At 48.5% G+C, this 17687-nt stretch overlaps 4 protein-coding genes and 1 non-coding gene across 5 annotated transcripts; 1 reads left to right on the forward strand and 4 right to left on the reverse strand.

Annotated features, from left to right (window-relative positions):
• Positions 1 to 33: 33 nt before the first annotated feature.
• Positions 34 to 5448, reverse strand: L228DRAFT_284976 (glycoside hydrolase family 18 protein; the record flags this gene model as incomplete). The annotated part of the gene is made up of 20 exons (XM_018336285.1): positions 5063 to 5448; positions 4955 to 5007; positions 4745 to 4871; positions 4539 to 4678; positions 4322 to 4485; positions 3880 to 4259; positions 3785 to 3822; positions 3457 to 3736; positions 3303 to 3393; positions 2797 to 3244; positions 2555 to 2740; positions 2327 to 2492; positions 2192 to 2258; positions 1434 to 2117; positions 1190 to 1342; positions 1023 to 1111; positions 847 to 921; positions 705 to 757; positions 475 to 582; positions 34 to 146 (listed from the first exon to the last, which is right to left on the reverse strand). Exons 1-20 carry the CDS (start codon positions 5155 to 5157, stop codon positions 34 to 36), a joined length of 3510 nt encoding a protein of 1169 aa, XP_018185804.1. The 5' UTR covers positions 5158 to 5448.
• Positions 5449 to 6015: 567 nt separating this feature from the next.
• Positions 6016 to 8273, forward strand: L228DRAFT_284977 (carbohydrate-binding module family 50 protein). Its single transcript, XM_018336286.1, has 6 exons — positions 6016 to 6182; positions 6250 to 6586; positions 6646 to 7052; positions 7139 to 7453; positions 7515 to 7726; positions 7814 to 8273. The coding sequence occupies exons 1-6, from the start codon at positions 6126 to 6128 to the stop codon at positions 8130 to 8132; spliced, it is 1647 nt and encodes a 548-aa protein (XP_018185805.1). The 5' UTR covers positions 6016 to 6125; the 3' UTR covers positions 8133 to 8273.
• A 1510-nt stretch (positions 8274 to 9783) lies between these two features.
• On the reverse strand, positions 9784 to 9862 carry L228DRAFT_t116. The gene has a single exon. It is a non-coding gene; the product is annotated as a tRNA-Leu (tRNA).
• A 245-nt stretch (positions 9863 to 10107) lies between these two features.
• On the reverse strand, positions 10108 to 12031 carry L228DRAFT_249930 (hypothetical protein). The gene is made up of 3 exons (XM_018333196.1): positions 11501 to 12031; positions 11383 to 11439; positions 10108 to 11292 (listed from the first exon to the last, which is right to left on the reverse strand). Exons 1-3 carry the CDS (start codon positions 11864 to 11866, stop codon positions 10294 to 10296), a joined length of 1422 nt encoding a protein of 473 aa, XP_018185806.1. The 5' UTR covers positions 11867 to 12031; the 3' UTR covers positions 10108 to 10293.
• Positions 12032 to 12340: 309 nt separating this feature from the next.
• On the reverse strand, positions 12341 to 16064 carry L228DRAFT_249931 (hypothetical protein). The gene is made up of 2 exons (XM_018333197.1): positions 12819 to 16064; positions 12341 to 12715 (listed from the first exon to the last, which is right to left on the reverse strand). Exons 1-2 carry the CDS (start codon positions 15699 to 15701, stop codon positions 12614 to 12616), a joined length of 2985 nt encoding a protein of 994 aa, XP_018185807.1. The 5' UTR covers positions 15702 to 16064; the 3' UTR covers positions 12341 to 12613.
• Positions 16065 to 17687: the final 1623 nt, after the last annotated feature.

Consider the following 17687-nt stretch of genomic DNA (forward strand, 5'->3'; position numbering starts at 1 on the left):
TGAAATGAAATGCGGGACAGAAAAAAAAATCGCTCAGCTCGTCATGGTAAGTTTGTCGAGACTAATATAAGTACCGATATTCTTCAAGAAATCCGCTAATGCGTCTTGGTTCTCCGTGACTACCGATGCGGGATGGACACCCGTGACTGCAGATCGAGTCAAAATTAGCCAATCCACATCTCTTAAATCCATATGTCTTGATTCCATATCTCTTATCTCTTAGATCCATCTCTCTTGTAAGAGTAGGATAGGGGTTACAATCTATGCATGTATACCCCAGTAATCCAGTAATCCAGTACAACATAGCCAATGACATAGTAGAGATTTTTCTACAAGCCCGAAAAATAGAAGCAAAGGGAGCAAATGCAAGGGCGGAGATGGAAAGGGAAGCGCGGAGATGGGAAGCGAAAGGAGGGATGGAAAGGGGGGGAAAGGAACGGTAAGAAAAAAGAGGGGGAAAAAAAAAAAGCTTACTAGAAGGATCATTCCAAATGCTAATGGCATCCTGGAGATACGTTTTGAACAGCGTGGTCGCCGTGGAGACTTGGTTGTCAATGTCCGCGCTGACGATTTGCTTGAATGCTAGTAATACGAGAGATGATATTAGACAGGCGTTGATTCAAGAATTGGTCTAATGACGTGATCCAGAGGCCAGGGGAGTGGTTGTGTGACTGTGTCAAAGTTGACAGACTTGAGAAACTTACCTCCGACGTAATCGTAGCCGGCTTGGGCGCTGGGATGACTTGAGAACAATGACCTAAAAAGGCACGACGATCAGTCAGGACTCAATCCTTTGATATGAAAGGGACGAGAGATGAGGGATGAGGGCCGGGTGCTGGGACCTACCAAAAGCTAACGAGCGATTTGTACGCTGCATTATACGACTGCGCGGTTTGCGTATATCTCATGTATGAAAAAGTGCTACATCCTTCATTAGCTGGTTCATTTACGGAACTCAGGGGGGAGTAGGGGGTAGAGAGATGGGCGAGGGAGTCATGAATCAGAGGTAGAAGGAGACGTACTCTATAACATCGGAGAGATAGGAGACTTTTTCCAATTCACCAAAGGCTTTCCATTTGTCGCTCGAGAGGAAAGTAATGCCCGCGACAATCTTGAACGCGTTTTACCGTCAGCACCAGGGAAAAGAAAGGGGGTAGACAACAGCAGTGAAATGGACAAAATCTCTTACCCGTTCCTTGATAGCGTTCAGGTCGGCATCGCAGACTTGCAAGTTTGCATAATCTGCGGGCGCTTGTGCGTGTCCGAGGGCTCCAAATGCAGTCGCTTGCGGGGTATCACCAAAGGAAGGCGTCAGCGCAGACGGCCAATTTGAGAAAAAGGCCTAACAAAAAAAAATCAAAGTCAGTAAACACAGAGGTGGGTTGATTGCTACATTTTAACAGCCATGGATATTGAACCAGCTCGAAACGTACCCCTGTTGCGTCAAAAACGCCAGTGACTGCTGCTTTGCCAGCAGACAGGGCACCTCCACCGGGCAATTTACCGTTAGTCATATATTGAATTGCGTTGCGCAGCGATTGCTTTTCGAAAACGTGCTCCGTGACGAAATCTTCATTATTGGGCTGAGTCAAAAGTGATGCAACACCAATGGCGCCGCAAATGGCTGGTTTTGCGATAGTGATCCAACCCTTGTTTGCCAGTCGAGCGATTGTACGGTATCCGCTGTATGTCTGTGGGTACATGTAAATGTCCGGCTGGCCCGGAGAGCAAAATTTCAATTTCGAGCCCTTGTCAAGGGTCCTTTTGGCAAGGAGACTTCTTGCTTCAAGGCTGTGATTGTTTTCGGAGAGGGGTTCGTCACTGTCGAATTCGGGCTCCCAGAAGTCATTAAGCAAAACTTCTCCTCCGTTGCTAGACAATTTGATGGTGAGAAGATCCTGTTCCCAGCGTCGCACGTCCTCAATGGTAAGCGTGTCAAGGTCTCGAGCTTTCAGTTTCGATGTTGAGCTGCTTAATGCGTATAGCGTACAATCACCGTCAAAATCGTCGGCCTCGGCGTAAATGTGTGGAGCAGAACCGTCAGGATCAGGACCGCTGTTGCGACCTGGAAGACCAGGTGGAGAGGGACATAGAGAGATGTCTCCGGGAGCGGGGAGCTAATTGACGAAGAGGGAAATACATTGTCAGCGAAGCAGCCTCAGACAGCTCCTCTGAGTTTGGTAATACTTACTGCGGGAGCATTGGGGTTATCACAGCAGTAGTAGGAATAGGTTCCAGGCTGACAACTGGTTCCGTCGCTGAATCGATATTGAAAGGAATTAGTCAAAGAGTTCGCTGGAAGAACAATCAGAGAATTTGGACTTACGTTGCAATAGGGACTTGCCCGGCAGGACATTCTCCTTTACAGTCTGTGCCCAGGACCGGTGCCAAAATACCGTGCGCCAATCCGCCGGCAATCCAAGATTGGGCCCATCCTGTCCAGCTATCGGCGGTTCCCTGATGCCAAGCACAATGAGAGTTGGCCCAAGGGTCTGCCAGTGTGTTATATGTTAGAAACCCGTTTGAGAGGAGTACTTCTTGGATTGGCACTTACTGGGATTTGCGCAGCAGTACGATTTCCATCCACCATCGTAGAGACAAGGTTTATCGCCGCCGGGGCCATATTTCGAAGTCGTCTGTTTATTCGGTTTATCACTCGGACAATTGGCCGAAGTAAAGAAGACTCCAGGACTAAGTAGCACACCAGCTGTCGTGCAAAATGGTGCCGAACCCTCCCACGCTGCAATTCATGATCAGCAGGTAAATACTCTGAAGAGGCGAGGATGATATACGCACAGCATTGACCAAGAGTGTTATCGGAATCAGTGTGGCTGCAGCACAGTGATTTGTGACCTGTCCAGCAGGTGTGTCCAGTTGCAGAGGTGCTAGTTGTCACTTCGACTTCGTTGTCACTGCAACGACCGCCAGAAGTTGCTCCACAAAAGGGAGCCGTTCCCTTCCATTCGCATTTTGGCGCCGATCCTGTAGGGCAGCAATAGTATCTGCTGGATCCCTTTTTGCAGCCATTAAAAATGCCAGCGTATCCACTGACTTTCCCACCGGTACCAGTGGCAGGCTGAAAGCCTGTAGGACATCCAGCATCGCAGTCACCCCAAACACACTGTCCAATTGGCTTCTTAGGCCAATTGAAGAGTGCTGCTTCGGTGAATGTGTTGCGGCCGGCTGCCCCGGTTAACGCCTTGATCGCGGTGCCAGACGCATCGTCAGTTGACGCGGCCCAGATCTAAGACTCCACATATTAGCTACTCCTGATGATAGTCAGGTGCAGGAATAGATATTACCATGACCCCTCCTAGACATTTCCCGTTTGCATAATCCATCTTTTGCTTGAGGGTATCCGCATTGTCGTATGATACCCATTGGTTTCCACCCCTGTTATGAGTTGCTAGTCAGTTTCGCAGATCTCAAATCTCTTTACAGGAAACGTTGATTTACCATGTCACAATGGCAACACCAGCATCTTTATCCTCCGTGACAGTGGCACCGGCTGAAACAATATCCTCAATCTCAGAATACATGAGTGTACCAGCCGAAGCCGAGCAAGGGCCTGGGTTTCCACCACTGGAAAAGGGACATCCAGCGGTGTTACAAGATGGATCGGAGAGGGTGAAGCTACGGCCATAGAATCCCATGCCCATGACTACCTTTGAAGGATCGATGCTGTTCCTCCATAAGAGATCGAAAGTTTGGGTGATTTCCGTCAGGTTTGTGTGCGCTATGTCATGTCAGATCATGTCTCACTGGATATAATCGGGGTACTCACCATTGACCACCGCTCCAATATATGGATCGGTGGAATCCCTAGAAATTAATATCAGCAAGATACGGAGCTATCATTGAGATTTTTTTCTGCCCTACCATGTCCCGTGCAAATCATATGTCATGACGTTGAACCAATCGACAATTGGCTCAATTGACTTGATGTCAAAGTTTTGCATATACCAATACGAAGACGGTAGTGTGATAGTGAGGCCATAATTATGTCCACCAGAACCGAGGGCGTTCTTCAGGTTTTTAAGAAAGGAGACATAATTTGCAAAATCAGCCGGTTTTCCTGAGCGCTCGGGTGCGACTGGGTACTCCCAATCGATATCTACTCCATCAAACCCGTAAGTGGACATAAAATTGACCAGGGACTTGAAGAACTTGGACTGTGCATCAGCAGAGCCAGCCAGATTTGAGAAAGTAGCCGCTGTGGGTTGGTCTGGATCATTCATTGACCAGCCACCAATTGAGATCTAAAGGACGCACAGTATTAGCAAGGCCTTTCCCTGATATATAGGGGTTAATTGCGATTTACCCAAGTCTGTAGTCCAGGATTGTATTTTTTGAGGGCCGTGAAGCGCGGATACAGTTCGGTGTCACCGGCGGACATGGGCGCAACCGCGAAAGAATTGGGGTCCACGAATGCAAAGGCATAATTCATATGAGTATATGCCGTCAATAAAAGATCCTCGGGATACACTAAAACACGTTGTTAGACTCTATAGTTCTGAGCACTAGAGAAGCACACTCACTTCCTCGGCATTGTCTGGTACTTGACCATCCTTCATAGTATCCAATGACCTTTTGACTTGCGCTGTTTCCGCCACAGGAAGGCTCCGCTACCTTTTTGCTTCCACAAAACTCGCTGGTAGTGCCGCAGAATCCATATTTACTAATGAATTCGGTCAACACTTTTTTTGTATCTAATTGTGAGATTATCTGTCACAGACGAACTTACCTGCAGCAAACATTCAGTGGGCATCCTTCTTTGTTTGACCACTGTGCTCCCCAGCCAGGATCGCATTCGCTTTTAGCATCACACGAAGATATACAAACATCTGATCCACAGAACTGTGGTCCAAGACCTAATCGCCACGAAGCCGTCAGTAATGTCTTCGGCAAGATTTTGCCCAGTAGATCTCCCCATAAAAAGGAGCAGTTTACATACCACAGACGCCAGTTTTTGAACAACAGCCAATTTTACAAGGCTTACTGGCAGAACTGAATTGTGACCTTTCAGTATCAATTCCGTATAATTCAGGTTAATGGATCCTACCATGAATAAGGATCTGAAGACGGATCATCTGCGAGCAAAGCAGATACGGGTAATGAGAGAATGGCGCATCCTGCAATTAACCTGAGAAGCTGCATCTTGACTACCCCAGGATTTTTCTGCGCTGTTCATGAAGAAAGAAAAAAAGGAAGAAACATGAATTCTCGCGCACACATGTAATGAACGTCAAGGAGATATGATATTGGTCAATGAATCCGGATGCGGGTCCCAGAGGGGTTGATCAACCCTTGCGCGAGGCCGTCCAGGAAAGGAGGAGGATCCTGGATGACGGTGCTGCGCAAGTTTACAGGATGACCACCTGCGTCCGCCATCTTGTTAACCACATTCGATGTCATCTCCGTGAGATCGTGAGAGCTGAAAGATGATTGCAAGGGTCGGGGCAACAATGCTGACAGCGATCGTCGTTGGAGAAAGGCGGCCAAAGCAAGGATCGTCGGGAGCTAGTGCAAAAGCAAGTAGAGTCTCATGACCGTTGGGGTAGGCCTTCTCCGCATCCACGAATGGTTACATCGTCATCAGGAAAATGAGGTTTTAAAGTTGTCTGCCCCTGCATATAGCACCGTGGGGGCGGGAACAAGGAAAACCACGGTAGCCGGTCCCCTCCGGCTTCGCCCAAATCGCGGGCCGTAGGCGGGACACCTCGCACGAGCGTTACACTTTAATGGCCATGCGTGAGACATGCACGCCCACTTGCCTTGTTCAGCCTAACAGCCAACATGTCAGCAGATGATGATCCTCATCTCCGAAACCTGGGAGACCCCGAATTGGTTCATACTTCCGTGTTTAAGGCGGGGAGGGAGGAAATGAGATCCAAGGTTCCTGCGCGATCATGACTGTCGGTCTTTTGCTCACCTGGTTAGCTGACGTTGGCAAAGGGACTGCTATTCCCCCCTTCTTCTCTCGCAGCTGGAGCAGCGAGGGGCTGGGCTGTTATCCCAATGCCCATGTCCGCTTTCAATGTTCAATGTGCATTTTGACTCCAAGTCAATGTGATTCTTCATATGTATGAGCGACAGATATCTTAACATCTTCATTGTCAGTCACAATGTTGTTCTTTCTCGGGATTGTAGCGGTCTTCGCTTTGCGTGGCGCAGCTTATAGTGTAAGGATTCATGATTCCCTTATGATTGAATGTACCACCAATTAACAAATGTTTTGCAATTATTCAGTTCTTCTTCAACAATACGGATTTTAGCACCCAAATCGCAAACATTTCATCGGGTTGCGCGACGGCGCTTCAGGCTCCGCTGGACTGCGACCCCTACCTGACTTATGTTATGACCAGCAATTTTTACGGATCACTGGGAAATGATACGCTGCAGGCTCAATTCTGTAATGCAACATGCTCCAATGAGTTGACATCGTACCGGACATCAGTTGCGAGCAGCTGTGCCAAAGATCCGCAGCCGGTGCCGGGATATCCAGCAACATATTGGGCCGACTCTGCAATATCGGCCTTCAACCACATGTGTATGAAGGATCAAAGCACAGGAGCTTTTTGTGTTGGTATGTTCTAAAATGGAAGAATATCGAGTCTGAAGCTGACCGTTGTTCGTATTCTTCAGATGTCATTGCCGGCTTCTTTGCAAACCAAGCGACAGATGAAGATGGCACAAGTCTGCCCACCAGCCAGCTTTGCTCCAATTGTGTAGTTGACCTATTCCGCCTTATGCAGAGTACTTCGTACTCCAATTATGATGACACGCTTTCAGGAGTCTGGGCTACAATCCAAAGCAAATGCTCGCTTTCATACCCAACCGCGGTCCCTACTCTAGCAACAAACGTCACGCAACCTGGTGGATTCGCAATTCCCGGCTCTGGCTCGTCGCCAATCTGTCTCTCAGGTATCACCTATACTGTAGTCAGTGGCGACAACTGCGAGGCCATTGCAGAGAAATATAACGTAGCCACTGGAACTTTGATAGCGATCAATAATATCTATACAGACTGCACGAACCTGTACGTTGGTCAGGTAAGCCGTTTGAGCGCCCCATTTAGATAGTTCCAACATTTTTCGCAATTGTCTCCATCCAACCCCGATTCTCATTTTTTCGATAGAATCTTTGTATCCCGCCACAATGCACGACATATCTTGTTCAGTCTGGAGACACGTGCGACGGAATTGCCAACAAAACGAGCACTACCTTCCAGCAATTAGTAGCTTGGAATCCTGCCATAGGATCGTATTGCACTAATCTGCTCTCGGGTCAAAATATCTGTGTGAGCCCTCCGGGAGGTGTACAGAACTTGACCACTATTGCTGGAGCTACCTCTACAAATTCCGGGATCTATGCATCCACTACAACATCCCGGCCTAGCCCTGTTGCATCCGGGACTACGCTTTATTGCGGCAAGTACTATATGGCGCAGCTCGTGAGTGATAATGACGGCTCGTAGCTTTGCTTTGAACGACAAAGCTGATAGATATGACTAGGGCGACACTTGTCAGCTCGTCTCCCTCAACCAGACCATCTCGTTGAGTCTTTTCGAGGAAATCAATCCGGATATTAATGCCGCCTGTTCCAACCTCGAACTTGGTGTGTACTACTGCGTTCAGCCGACACAGAACTGGAACGCGACTGTTACATCCACAATCACTACTGCGCCAACGACTACTCCGACTGGAACCACGGCGGATTGCTTTCAGTGAGTGCCCCCTTTCCAAGAGACACTTCTTCATCAGAGAGTTCCTGGAACAGCTCCTTGAATGCTAACATCGATACCTTTATGAAGATATTATGTGATCCAGTCGGGAGACTACTGTGCTAAGATCGAAAGTCAATTCGCCATCAGCATGGCGCAGCTCATGTATTGGAACCCCAGTCTCAAATCCGATTGCTCGAATCTTGCGCTCGGTGAAGCATATTGCGTCAATGGCGAGAACCAGCCACCGGCGAGCACCACAGCTGCAGCCGCCGGAAAGCGTGACGTGTCTGCGTCAGGAGCACAGAAGACACCTGATCCCCAGATTTTCGGCCTTCCGGAAGGGTGGCCGGGTTGGAATGCACCAAACGTTGCGAGAGCGTATGCGGCCGCGAAACAGATTTCCTAGACTCTTTTGTTCTCCTTCTAGGCGGTCGGTTTCCCATTCTAGTCCGTCAATGGAAGGAACTCTTCCATGAAGCCATGGGGCTTGTCATATCTTTCTGGTGTCGGCTCCTATGAGAAAGTTTCTTTCGTCGATATCGAGCGTATATGAATGGATGGTCCAATAAATGCTTTGGAAACATCCGATAAAAAGACGTTACAATAAAAAGAGCGATTATGCATGAGCAAAGAATACTCCAAAATGCCAAATGTTTTGATAATTAGAAGAAACAGTCACGTGGAGGTTCAGTATGTCGCCCAGCAGTATGATTGCCATTGCTTTGCGCCTGTCTTGAGCTCCTCGTAGAGACTCTCCATTTGGCGACGAAGCCAAGGCCGTCTGATCCCAAAAGAGCAGGGTGCGAAACGATTCGCGCATATCCTCCCATAACGGACTGTACCATTGTTGACACGGCCTAAATTCTTCATCGACAGCCATTGCCACGTCCGATACCGAGGCATACTGCAAGTGCCACCACTCTGGATTATGGATCTAGATCCAAAGCGAAGATGTTCTGTCAAAGGAAAGCAAATTAAATCCATACTCATGATTTTGGGAGTCCATTCAAAGGGAAGATGAAAGTCTCCTGACACGACTTGGGTTGCCCTCGTAGATGTTGTAGATGTTGTAAATGCACCAACCTACCGCATATTGCTCGCTTAGGTGGCTTGCATTTCTGGAAACAACAGGGCAGAATGGTGCTGTGCAGGTGAGGAGAATTGATCCTAGCGGGACGGTGCTGCACTGCTGCCAAAGTCCGCCAGAACAATATTATCATCATCGAAGTCGACAAGAGAATATTTGCCGGTCGAAGATCTCCATGGACTATGGGCATATCCAGCCCGCGCCAGCCATTGAAGTGACTGAATGATTGTAGTGATTGTAGTGATTGGACTGAAGCTGTTTCTGTACATAGAGAAGGATATAGTATTCGATTCACGCGTTCCCGAGACATTCTTATAACACAATATATCTGCCTAGAAGCCACTATCAGATGGTGACCCTTTCTCTCTGTACCAACGGCCGTTGGACAGTATAAATCGATTTAACCTTTCAAAATGCGGGGTAATAACACATGCAATCTCTGCGCCATAGCGAAATGTGCTGGCAGCGCTTCTGATCAATGGTGTGGATGCAGCAACCCGGACATGGCGGCATTGGCGGATGTGGCTGAAACGCAAGGCTGATTGAACGTATTCGATATCAACTCTACGAGGAACAAGAACGAGACTGGCCAAATACAAGGATGGCTAGAAAAGTTTGGTGCAATAAATTCCAAGACAAAGCAGTAGCAATCTGAACCATAGGTGAACGATGAGCCATGAAGAGTGCCAAATCTCATTTGACAGATAATGGGAAATGATATGCGGCAAAAATATTTAGAGACTCGGAAAAAAAAAAAAAAAAAGGAAAAAGGGCAGTGATGTTTAAAAAGCACAACTAATTCAACAATAGGCCTACATACCTACTTAATTTGCAATTTTTTCTTCTGGGGAAATGCATACTCAAAAGGTAACAAGAGAATTCTCGAATGGGATATGCAACAAAATTGGGGTCATCTTGTTTATATATTTCCTAAACGAGACCCACGAAAAAAAAATCGCAAAAAAGATAGTGACAAGAGTGGGACTCGAACCCACGCGGTTTCCCACTGGAACCTGGATCCAGCGCCTTAACCACTCGGCCATCTTGCCTTTAATGACTGACTTTCGACCAATCGTTGAATAGCAGTGCATTAGTATCATATATATACCACAACTACCTCATATCACTTACTTGGGAAAGAAAATGGCAGTGTGTTTACGCGGCGACAGTGCCTGCTTGACACCATGATGATTTGAGAGACAAAAGTCACAAGGTCGGGGAGAGCGGAAAAGGGTCGATGTTCGTCATTATTCATGTTATTAATTACTAATTACGCTGTAGTAATATGCCAAATTGACAAGAAGAAAAATTCATGTCGAACCAGCAAAAGGAAAGAACTGATCACAATTCGACCGAAAAATATCATGGATTAAAAGAATAAAATTAAAAAATAATGAGGATAAAAATGAAGTCTCACTGACGGCTTATGATGGCAGACTCAATCATGCAAAATCACCTAGGTTTTTTAGGTTCTGATGAATTATTGTGAGATGCTGTTCTGACGTTGACGAATATAATCTTCAGCCCAGTCAGGGCTTCCCTGATTAATATCCTTTTCAGCGAAAAGAGTTTCATATGACGGATCCTGTGAATTAGTAGCCGACACAGAAGCCAGAGTCTCTTCTGGCCGATCATCTTCTGCGGCGTCAGGGGTCTCCAAGGCCGCTGGCGAGTGAGCAGTGTGTTCCAATATTTCTTTGGCGAGGAGAAACGTCACGCTTGGTCCTATTTCATCGAGGTTGACGGGTGCGACACCATGGCGCTTCTGCTCCTTTGCGCCGAGTTTAGCCACTTCAGTGAATGGAATCTGCAACGGCTGTCCGACTTGGTCCCAGCCAGGCGGCAGATAAGCCGCAGTCGCTGCAGCATCGTTTTTAATGCGCTCGATGATATATAAAGTGAGATCGAGTGCCGGATACTCGTTCCGAATTGCATCAAGGAACGAGTCTGGATCAGTCAATGCCGTCCATGCGAAGGAGAAACTGACCGAGAGGACAGGTCCAACAATGGGTATAAATCCAATAGCAATGGTCATGACATTGCCGAAAAAATTTTGAAACCACGTCGTGGGTTGATGGGGCGCCCACTGCAGGGAAAGACCGTAGTTAGCACCGGCCACCATGACCCAGTCAAAGTCGTGATCATTCCAATACGTCGGACCAAGGGCTCGGGTTTGGACTTCTGTGGATGGAACGACTCGGACAAGCTTTGAAGTAAAGGCCGTTTCGTTACGCAGCTGTCGAGGCAATGAGAGAAGATTCATCAGCCCATACATGTTGATGCCGATGGTATGGTCTCGTCGGACCCCGAGACCATCCGTAGTGTTGCAGGTAAAGCTCAGAAACTGATCTCCTTGAGACCAGATTCTCACTTCACCAGTATGGGTAAAGCTGATATGGAGAAAGGTGCAAATCTGATCGTAATCTTCCGAGGCTCGATGTGCTAGGGGGATATAGATGGCACGAATGCCTGCCAGAAGCTACAAGAAGAAGGATAAGTGCTCAGCAATATGGATGCAGCGTTGCTTAGAGTGAGTCATAATGCATCATGGAGGTAGGGGGCTACCCACATCAATCCAAACCCACTTCTCTTGGTCAGTTGGCATCGGCATCGTCATAAACCAAGCCTAAATCTTTTATGAGCGGAAACAGGACTCAATGTCGTGATTCCCTGAAGGTATTGTGTACCTGGTAGGCTCCACCTTTCTCGCGATCTCTGAAGGTATTTCCATGGACGCAAAGATTATGCTGTATACGCCTCGTGATACCAGTCCTGTGATCGGCGCCATACTGAAACGGAAGAAACTGGTAATTGCCATATAGGGTATTCCAAAGGCTTCCCTTAACGATGGAGTATCCAGAGCGTATCTGCGGCCACCCGTGAGGATTGTTGACTTCCCAATGGCTATGGTCGGCAGGTTTGTTCCATATATATTCAAGCATAAAATGGCTGTAGAAATGTTGAGGGTTGTCCGCTCGATAGTGCCATCCGCTGGGAGAGTTCAATCCGCTGCGTCGGAAGAAACATTCGCCTTCGGGGTATGCTAGAGCCATCCTTTGGAGGAATTGAGAGCCGAGATATCCCAGATAAAATGCAATCGAACTAGAGTCTTTTGGAAGGTGAATGAACCGAATTAAGTGTCTCTCTTATATATCGAGCCAGAGACCTTAGATAGCTTCTGTTGCTCAGGTATTAGGGCGGAGGAGCTGTTGGATGCGTCATGAGGGTCGTACAATACCGACAAGGGTCCTTCCTCAGAAGTGGATAAACTTTCAAAATCATACAAGGGCCGGAAACCAAAGCCAATTGGCTTGCCACACGTCTCGACAAGCACAAGAGGAAAAGGAGGGGTTGACAAGGTTTATCGAAGCGATTGCCCTTGAGGTTGATGGGAACCTGTCAATACAAATGAAAGTGATTGCGCAGTCCAAACCTGTGACTTTCTTATGCTTGTGGATCACAGCGATCGTATGACTTCATCATGGCGAATCGTATCAGAAGAAATTAAAGAGCTAACAGCTGGGCAACCCGTGATCGTTTTGCGTAATGGACAAATGAATTGGCATGCCTTTAGGGATGCCATAAATGATATTGCTGATGGATCCAAAATTTTGCTCAACGTAGCTTGTCTCAGAATCGTAAAAATCGTAGCATACAGTAAGTTTAAAGGATAATGGATGATGACGTAAAAAGAAAGAAATGACGCCAAAAATGCAAGACTTGACCATAATTTTACGGCGCGTAAAGAGCAAGATATTTCTCAAGGCAAAATGTAGTGGAGCCCATTTTAAACAATACGTCTAAAGGTTATTTTCTTTCTTGAACTTGTCCCATGCTTCGTTTAGTGTGCTGAATACTGCCGCGCTGATCATTCTTTGCTCGGTCGTAGCGGATGTGGAGAGCTATTGAAAATTTAGTGACATACCTATGCGATGAACGACAAATGCATATACGGGCTGAGGACGTGAAAATGAACAGAAACAGAAGAGAGTGTACCGAACCCACCTTGTCAGGATGAACCTTGGCAATGCCTTTCATGTAAGCAATCTTGACTTTGTTAGGCATAACAAGCTCGTGCATTCCGACCTTTTTCCAACCCGCTTCTGGCCAGAGAACTGTGTCGAGACTGCCAATTAGTGCGCGGAGATTGTCCTGCTTCCCTCCTCGCCAAGCTAATATCCGAGCCTCGACTTGATCGGCCAGGGCAAATTTCTCATCGTCAGCCTTTTCAGCAGCTGCATTGGCAGCGCGCAGCAGATTGACTGCTGCGCTAGGTTTCGCAGGTAACGTTGAAGGGCGTGCGACAGGAGTTCCCGCGCTTGATGCCGCGGCCCGCCTGGGGGCTACAGCTGGAGCAGATGGTCTCGAAGACGATCTCGAGGAACCGGCATCACCCCCAAGGGCCTTGTCGCATCTGTTTCGGCCCTGGATGCTAGTAGCGCCTCCAACACCAACTGCAACTGCTTCCCGCCAAATACTTCCTGCTTCCTTCCATCGCTCCATCTGCTCCAGCGCCTCAGCTTTGCGCATGAGGGCCTTGCCATAAAATTCTGCCATGTCCTTATGGGCTTCACCATTGCCAAGATCGATTGTCTCGCCCGCACCGCGAGATACTCCGATAATGGATAGAGCCAGATCTGCATCGGCCACGGAGGCTTTCGGATCGCCAATCTTGAGATTAGTCAGGGCACGATTACAAAGAACAATAATCGCGATAGGATGAGTCTGAGGAAGAGGTGATAAAGCTCGAGAATAGGACTCATGAGCTAATGCATAATCTCCACGCTTGAATGCGTCGGTGCCTTTTCCACGATGAGCTGCTGAATCTGAGATTACCTGCGGAGAGATCTGGGGGATTTGGCGAGGTAGTGCTTTGGGCCGAGTGGGAAGAGGTGTGGAGGTTCGAGTAGAACTTGACGAAGATGCTGTAGTGCCAGCAGTGCTCTTTTGTAGGAATGGATTATTGGACTGAAGCGGGGGTGGGGTGGCGGTTGGTGCGGAAGCTTTGGATCTGGCACCACCACTGCCGAGAAGATCCGGCTCCTCAGCCTCGACTTTTGGCGCGGCTTTCCTGCGTCTGGCCGGGCTAATATATGCCTGCGCTGATTGTTCTTCTACAGCTTGGCGGCTAAGTTTTGAAGCCGGTCGCCGCTCCTGGCGTTGTTGTAGAAATCGTGGCTGCGACGGTAGCGGTTCGGAGCGTACGTCCCGAGCTGCAGGTGCTTTTGTTTCATGCTCCAAGCTTGGAGAAGCCGATCTAGCCTCAGCACGTCGGGTATATGGAGCGTTTGTTCTGCTTTGAGGCCTCGAATCACCCGATTCCAGCATTAAAGCCTCGTCAGTCATGTTTTTCTGCAAGACAGGGTTCGGCCGAGGTGGTAAACCGTCCGGCTTGCCATTGTCTGCACGACTAGAATGCTCTCTTTGGCCCTGGTGACGAGAAGGTACTTTCTTATGCATTTGGGCTTCTATTTGTGCGTCTCTCATCCATTTTGGCTGGCTCGGATCCGTCTCATGATGGAAATCTGCAACGGCCGCTTGTACCCTTCTTTGGCCAGTTTTCCATAGTGTATTGGCAGATTTGAAAAGACTCACACCAATCTCTGATGCGTATTGCGCAATATCTTTATCACTTTCGCCGGGGGTGTTGTCCCCAGAGACTCGTTGCGCCGGGCTGCCCCGGCGTTCGGGTTTCATCCAGGCGGGCATGGACGCAGTCTCCCGTCCATCCCTATGTCTTCGTTCAACATCCGTCTCTCTTTCTGTAGAGCGATTATCCTGCCTTGCAGAACGGGTCCGTGACTCTGGCTTTTGAAGAGTCTTCTGTCGTGCCTCCTCATGTGCCTTGTTCAGAAGCCAGCCTACAGCCGATTGTATGTCATTACCTGTCGCTTCAACGGCCTGTCTTGCCTTTTTGGCTGGGAAACCCATATCGACAAGCTCTGCTACCTCTCTATCCAGCCCACTTGCTGGCAGCGGCGGCTCGCCTTCATGCTCTTCCTCCTCACGTACCGGTGGCGGGCTTTGTTTCTTTGGTGGAACTAGCTCGGAAACCGGTTTTCCGAGTAGCCCCAAGACATCATCATCGTCATTACCGCCACCTGCCTGGACAGGTGTTGCCGCTGTTTGGCGCTCCTGCCTTGTGGGATGACCTAAACCAAAAGGGTCATCATCGTCGGCGTTGAGTAGATTAGAATGGGCAGACCACTCAGCCTGGCCAGGCGAGGCTCGACTAATTGATGCGTCTGCAGGACTTGCAGAGGTTTCAGGCGGAGGGGGAAAATGACTTGATGCGTCAACAGGAGCAGCGGAGGAAAAAGCCGCAAGCAAATCACCATCAGCAGCGGCTGAATGGATTGTCTCCCGCTTGTCCCCGTTGAGTGTTGCCAGCGGCATCTGTGTCAAAGATGGTATATTTGCGGCTGAGAGAGGTGTCCCAGATGATGCTGGCGGCGTGTGGATCGAGGCTGCAGTTGACGTTGGTGTCCCTTTTCCGCTCTCCAGAGTACTCCAGAATTGATTATCGACCCCGAAGTGAGCATCATAAAGCTTCCTCTGCTCTGCATCATCCTTTGCCTTTTGTTCCTGCAGACGCTTTTGTCGCTCCTGCAAAGAAAGATTATTGGGAGACTTCGATCGGCCAAAGGATACTAAGTTCGAGAAGCTGTCGTTGACAGGAGTATTTGACTTTGTAGAGGAAGCGGTGCCGGTAGAAAGGCCAGTTCGACTACCGGAAGCTAAGTTTGACAAGGGAGTCGATCTACCCGACATAGCAGGAGGCGGGGTTGGTCTGCTGACGCCATACAGAGCTCCAAAATTGGTCGTGTTGGGCTTGTTGGAATCATTCAATGAGCCGGCCTTCCAACTAAGGCCCGCAAGATCGTCCATTATTGAAACAATTGGGGGTACGGTCAATAGGAAAAAGAGATTTGGTCTATCATGGATGTAAATGATTGAATTATAGTGATAAATACGATAGGTCAGCTCGACATGACTCAAATAGAGACGGTGCAAATGCGCCCTTGGATTGGAATTAAATGATGTTGACAATCATAGTCCTGTACACCTTTGGGCTCTGACGTTGGACGCCGAAGGACAACGGCAGTCCATTTATGCCAAAGATGCAGAATGCTTTTCAAGACACGCAAACCTTACTGCTCGAATTAGATCATTACTGCAAGGAGAATAGAAGGACAAGATGCGAAATGAATTTGCCTCTTTTTGATGTTGTCTTATTGTCCACAAGACCGCATTACGCTGCTCCTCTCATTAATCGTATTTTCGTCGTAAAAGAAGCTTCGGCATAAGCTATGACCTCGACCGCATTCGGAGTCAGGGGGGCCCTGACAATTAATCATTTTAAAGTGCTTCTCTGCTTAGTACATGGCGATATTGAGACAAGTACGCGTCCAGGGAACTAAATGGAAATGCAACCTCAACGAACTTTATGGAGGAACGGCCAGCCCCATGTAGGGTTGCAATATCTTCGAAGAATAATTTTGATTCTAAAAGGATCGACGATGGGGCCAAAGCACAGAACCCATCACTAATCACATGCAGTGAAACGGTTGCCCCGCCGCATTGAGTCTCCTCCCTATCAATTATTCCGCTCCAAATCGAAGTCATAAACGCGCGTTGAATGTATGGCATATATAAATTCCCAAAGCTATAGCCACTTCAACGTTTCTCCTGAATTATACTCTGGAGACGATCACTACGGAGTTTCTTCCGCGATCCTTATCCGCGATCACACCATGCCATTGATTCAAATTCCATCTTCTCACTTCCCAGAAGAGACAGGTCGAAATTTCGAGTGGGACTAAGGTTTGCCAGCTTTGGCTCTTGCTTTTCGGACTATTGAGGGTTCCCAGCTCAGTACAAATGGCAAGGCCGCGAAGGGGTTTCGGTCGAGAGCTTCTTCCTCAGTGCACGTTGCCGACCGATTTGCGCGATCACCGCCGCCTTACCCGCGAAAAATTTTCAAATCAAGGGCTATTGGCAAGCCGTAAGACCGCGTTGTGATCCTTTTGGATCTGAATGGTCCACGTTGTCGCAAAGAAGCTGCCCACAGAATTCTGAGCTCCTGAGATGAGATGGTCTTTGCGATTTATATATAGTTGTAAGCTCCCAAACAACAGTAGCTGCATCCCATAATCTTTCGCAGCGAATTGGAGCTTGCAATTCGCAGGACACGATCAAGCTGAAGAGAGGTCGCGTGTGGGCCGCCAATGGTCATGGACAGCAACCCCCGTCTTCCGGTCCGATGTGGTGATTTGTGGTGCCGAACGCTCCACTTTGGCCAAAGTTGCGGGCGGCCAGAACTAGGCCAAGCCCCTCCAAGAATGCATGCTCCTTCAATGCCCCACGACCATGCTGGGCCGTACTCCATTCTACCAAGCGTGTGCCGCTGTTGTTCTTTGACTGCAGTACTCGGTGGATCCCGGTAGAGAATCGGTACCAATTTAACCCCCTGACTAGCCTAAGTGCCGCCGACAGCTCGGAAGGGTGTCTGGCTATAGCTAAGGCCTGGAAGGCGTTGGTGGCTCGGAATAATGGCAACGACGACCGACTACAGACCCGCGGCATCCAATTGCCTAGATCGAAAAGGGTCCCCTTTGGTCCCTGGTTCGGAAATCAGGGCCGGTGCTACTGGTCGGACGAGGTCTGTAGCATCGATCGGACAGTGCAATCAGAGAGAAGCATGAAGATTTTGAACGGCTCTCTAGACCCTTGATGCTTATGGGTTTTCTTCGGATCCTTGGATCCTTTGACGCTTGGTTTTCTGGTTGCTAATCGCTCGATCCCGCATCTCTCATCCCTGAATCTTGTAAATTATCCTTTCGCTGGTGCGCTTGGTGGATTTCTCTCCCCTGT

The sequence above is a fragment of the Xylona heveae genome, assembly GCF_001619985.1.
Source record: "Xylona heveae TC161 unplaced genomic scaffold L228scaffold_10, whole genome shotgun sequence".
In the NCBI taxonomy this organism is placed as follows: domain Eukaryota; kingdom Fungi; phylum Ascomycota; class Xylonomycetes; order Xylonales; family Xylonaceae; genus Xylona; species Xylona heveae.